The sequence below is a fragment of the Nematolebias whitei genome, chromosome 7 (assembly GCF_014905685.2).
Source record: "Nematolebias whitei isolate Nwh7 chromosome 7, NemWhi1, whole genome shotgun sequence".
In the NCBI taxonomy this organism is placed as follows: domain Eukaryota; kingdom Metazoa; phylum Chordata; class Actinopteri; order Cyprinodontiformes; family Rivulidae; genus Nematolebias; species Nematolebias whitei.
Genome location: NC_056504.1, coordinates 48,989,785 through 48,993,714, shown reverse-complemented (window position 1 = coordinate 48,993,714; position 3,930 = coordinate 48,989,785). Strand labels below are relative to the sequence as shown.

The following is a 3,930-nucleotide window of genomic DNA, read 5'->3' as shown; positions in this document are numbered from 1 at the left end:
TGTGTGTGTGTGTGTGTGTGTGTGTGTGTGTGTGTGTGTGTGTGTGCTGCTCTTGAGGTGAAAGAGATCCTGATCCTGTTTTTTATTTTAATCTGGTGAAGAAAACACTAAACCAGCTCCGTCAGATGTTCGAGTCATCGCAGACGGTTCACAGCGAAGCAGCTGAAATGTGAGAAAACATTTTTCCGTCTTTCCAGTTCGTTTAAACTTTAGTTGTTTTTTTTAATGCGCTCGTCTAAAGACAGACATCTGTCCATCTCTAAACTTTCTCTTGTCCACTCATAACTTCTGATCCATTCAAATTGATATGACTCTGTACCACAACTAGACAGGAACATCAGCTCATGACCCAGCTCTAATGTCAAGGTCACAGGTCAAGGTCAAAGGTTATATAAGGACGTTGCTTGTCTGGGTCATTGCTTTAGACTGCTATGTAATAGTTTGTTGATGGGTGAATAACGTGCCGTGTGCGCCACCCTTGTTTTATTTTTGGAGCTCTGAGAACCAAAGAAAGCCCGGTTCTGATCCGTTTCCCTCTTCCTCACCATCAGGAGCCTCTGGGAGCCGACAGCAGTGAGAACTAAATTATGTGAGTTAAGAGTTGAAGTCCAAACGGAGTTCTTGTGACCCTGCGGCACCACGAGTTCATCCTTAGCGCCTTCAGTTCCCACGTGGACCAGTTTTCTCTTCAGTTGTGTTGTAATCAAACAGAACCCCCTCGTTTGTGGAGATCTGGAGCCAAGCTCCAGCTTTCAGGGGACAGTTTGGGCTCCGACCTTCTTCTCACCTCTAGTTGTGAATATAAAGCTCGTTTACTGCAGAGTGACTCGTCATTAACTCGAAGCTCGGCGCCTCAAAGGATCCTGCTGGGAGCGAGTTAAAGCAGAAGGAATAATCTCCGACCAAGGCGCTGGCGCTGAGCGGGACGTCAGCAGCTCCCTTCATCACGTTATGTTCATGTAATCCTCACGTGTGTGTTCCAGGTGGAGGAGATGAGCTTTAAGAACTACTACACGGCCTACCTGACGGTGCGTTTGTTGAGAAGGAGCCCCGAGCACAACGGCCTCGCAAAGTGGTGCACGGCTGTGAGAGACCTGCCTCTGATGGACAACCCCCACACCGAGGGGGGGTCCCAGGACTACTACTCCATTCACAGGACCCAGGTGGGCCACAGGGGTGTTCAGGTGACTTCAGGGTCCGATGATGGGATCATTTCTCTGTTGAACTGACAACCTTTCAGGTGAGGCCATTAATAATCTGAGAATCCACTGGATCTCTGTTAGATGTGACCAGAGAGCGAGTGTTTGAACAGCTGCTGCTACTGAACCTGTGGACAAGCCCTCAGTGCTCAGAGATGAGCCAGGAGCAGCAGCATGTTGCCTCCAGAGCAAACATCTATTTAAAGAACTCCTACAGATGGATTCTCTGAGCTTCGACCTCCTCCCTGTGAGCGCAGCTGCAGAGCAGAGTTTAGGAGCTTCTGTGAGGTCCATGCTCTGCCGTGAAGGACGATGTTGGTCTACACCTGCAGGAGGAAGACCGGTTCAACATCGTCTGGAGACATTTTGAAACAGCCGTACCTGGACAGGTGTTCAGACTGGCCGGCATGTTTAACCGACCCAACAGGACGTTGACATTTAAAATCTTCCTGCAGCTGTTTACTGATAAGAGTTTGACCTGGACCTGAGTTCTACTTGTTTTCTCGACGTGTACCCCGAGACCTTTGCTCTGCTCTTCAACGTGGTTTTATTTTCTTCTGCTCAGCTGAGAACAGAACCGTGAAGCAGGTCACGGTCGTCATTAAACTACACCCAGTTCTAAAACAGCCGGGCTGTGACGTAAAATGCAGATAAAAACAGAATTGAATGATTTGTAAATCTATTGTTGTTCCAAATGAAAGAAAGGAGACGCGTTGAAACTCAAACTGGAACCAGCAGATCTGCAGCTGAACACCTCATCGGGCTCGTTTCTCCTCTCAGGGTGTTTGAGTCGAGTCACCCTGAAATATAAACTCTGAGCTTCCTAATGTTTGAAACATGAAGACATTTTCAATCATCCGTTCTCTTTACTTTGTGTTTAACTCCCTGAGGAAGTCGAGCCAGATGGTCGAGAGCTGACTGCTGTAAAGAATAATTATCGTTGTTTCCATGAAGTTCGTTAAATGTTTATGGCTTCTTGTTTATCATATTTAACTTTATGGGGCTCTCTTGGTGAATATTGTCTTTATGGGCTCATAAACACTCGGGACCTGAAAAGACCTCCATTAAACTCCTCTGTGAAGTCAGAGCATCCGCCCGAGGCTTCGGGTTTTATCACCCCGCTCCCTCACAGTTCAGGTTCTTACAGTTCTTACAAAGTGGACCGGGTCACTCAGATCTTTGTGTCCTGTTGCAGATGCAGGTGAAGCCGGACCACGTGGTGACGCTGAGACTGATCCTGAGACAGCCGTCCTCTGCTTGGCTCACCTTCAGCCTGGAGGACATCAGAATTTTCCCCCACACGGAGCCGCTCACGGTCCAGTTCTGCTTTTTCTGTTAGAACTTGAGGTTCAGGTGTGAGTTTGAAGGATCTGCTGTAACGTTGTCCTTCATTCCAACCAGCAGGTGGCGCCAGACTAAAGCCTTTTAAAATATTTTAACACTTCCTGTTTCTGTTCCTCCAGGAGCCAGAAAAGAACGTTTCTGATTGGCTGTCGGAGCTGGTCCTGCTGGATAAACAGCCCCATGTGGAGGTACAGATCCATGTTTGAAGAGCACGCTTAATCTGAAATCAGGAACTTTGTTCTTTTCTTACTTAACGTTGGGTCTTCTATTAATATTTACTGAATGTTACGCACTTTTAGTAATCTTGTCTTTCTTCTTGAGATGTGCAGAACTCATGACCTTTAAAGGCTTTAACTCCCACTACACCCCTGCTTTTACATGTTCAAGCCTTCTTGTAGAACTTCTTCTGGTACTACTGACTGAATGATTTATTGTGAATATTTTAGTGCCTCACTCAACAGACACGTTAATGAGGGGAAATAAATCTTTGTTTTGTTTTGTTGGAGGTCCTGCAGGGCCTCCCAGACCCGCAGACGGTGTCTTCCAGCATCCAGCAGATGTGGGCTCTGACGGAGGTGATGCAGACCAACCAGACCACAGCCTCCATCGGGCGCTTTGACGTGAGTCCTTCAGAACTCCTGCAGTGGACCGGATCTGACCGGATCCAGCGTTACTGCAGCTAAAGACTCTGTGGAAAGACAAATGGTTTCAGATTAGTCCGTCCATCTGTTCATCTGATGGACATGACGCATCAAAGAGCGATGTATCAGATTTAATCAGGTTTAAATAATAAAACCGTCCTGAAAGCTTCTTGTAGCCAACAGAGACTAAGCAGCTCATCACATTTTAAACTTTATCAAAACAGATTTATAAAAACACTTTCCAGACTGCAGATGTGTTTTTACAGATGTGTATTGGATTTAAAAATTGGGACTTTCAGAGTCGATGGTGTAGCGTTTTATTTCAAACGTCCACTTTGTCCTCCAGATTATAGTTCTGGTCCTCGAGCAGCACCGTCCTGCAGGATTTAGCTGCTTCTCTGCTTCGACGCACCTGATTTGAATCAGTGGGTGATTAAGAGGCTCCTGCTGGACATCATGAATCAGGCGTGTTGGAGCAGAGAAACAACTGAAACATGCTGCTGAACCTGTCCTCTACCTGAAGCCTCAGGAAGATGATCGGTTCATGGATTTAATAAATGTTGTTGTTTGTTCTGCAGGTGGATGGATGCTACGACATCCAGTCCCTGACCTGACGTGGATCTTTGTGAGCGTGGCAGCCTCCACCAGTCCCTTCATCAGTTTCCATTCTCCACCAGTCCCTTCATCAGTTTCCAGCCTCCACCAGTCCCTTCATCAGTTTCCAGCCTCCACCAGTCCCTTCATCA

The 3,930-nt window shown here is 46.9% G+C and overlaps 1 protein-coding gene across 1 annotated transcript in view; it reads left to right on the top strand.

Moving 5' to 3' along the window:
* Positions 1-3,924, top strand: part of nicn1 (nicolin 1) — a 5,244-nt gene extending 1,320 nt beyond the window's left edge. Inside the window, exons 2-6 of the mRNA XM_037679011.1 lie at positions 984-1,163; positions 2,395-2,514; positions 2,663-2,731; positions 3,059-3,163; positions 3,763-3,924. Coding sequence (XP_037534939.1) covers positions 984-1,163; positions 2,395-2,514; positions 2,663-2,731; positions 3,059-3,163; positions 3,763-3,798 — 510 coding nt within the window. The 3' untranslated portion in view covers positions 3,799-3,924. The remainder of the gene's footprint in view (positions 1-983; positions 1,164-2,394; positions 2,515-2,662; positions 2,732-3,058; positions 3,164-3,762) is intronic.
* The last annotated feature ends 6 nt before the right edge of the window (positions 3,925-3,930 follow it).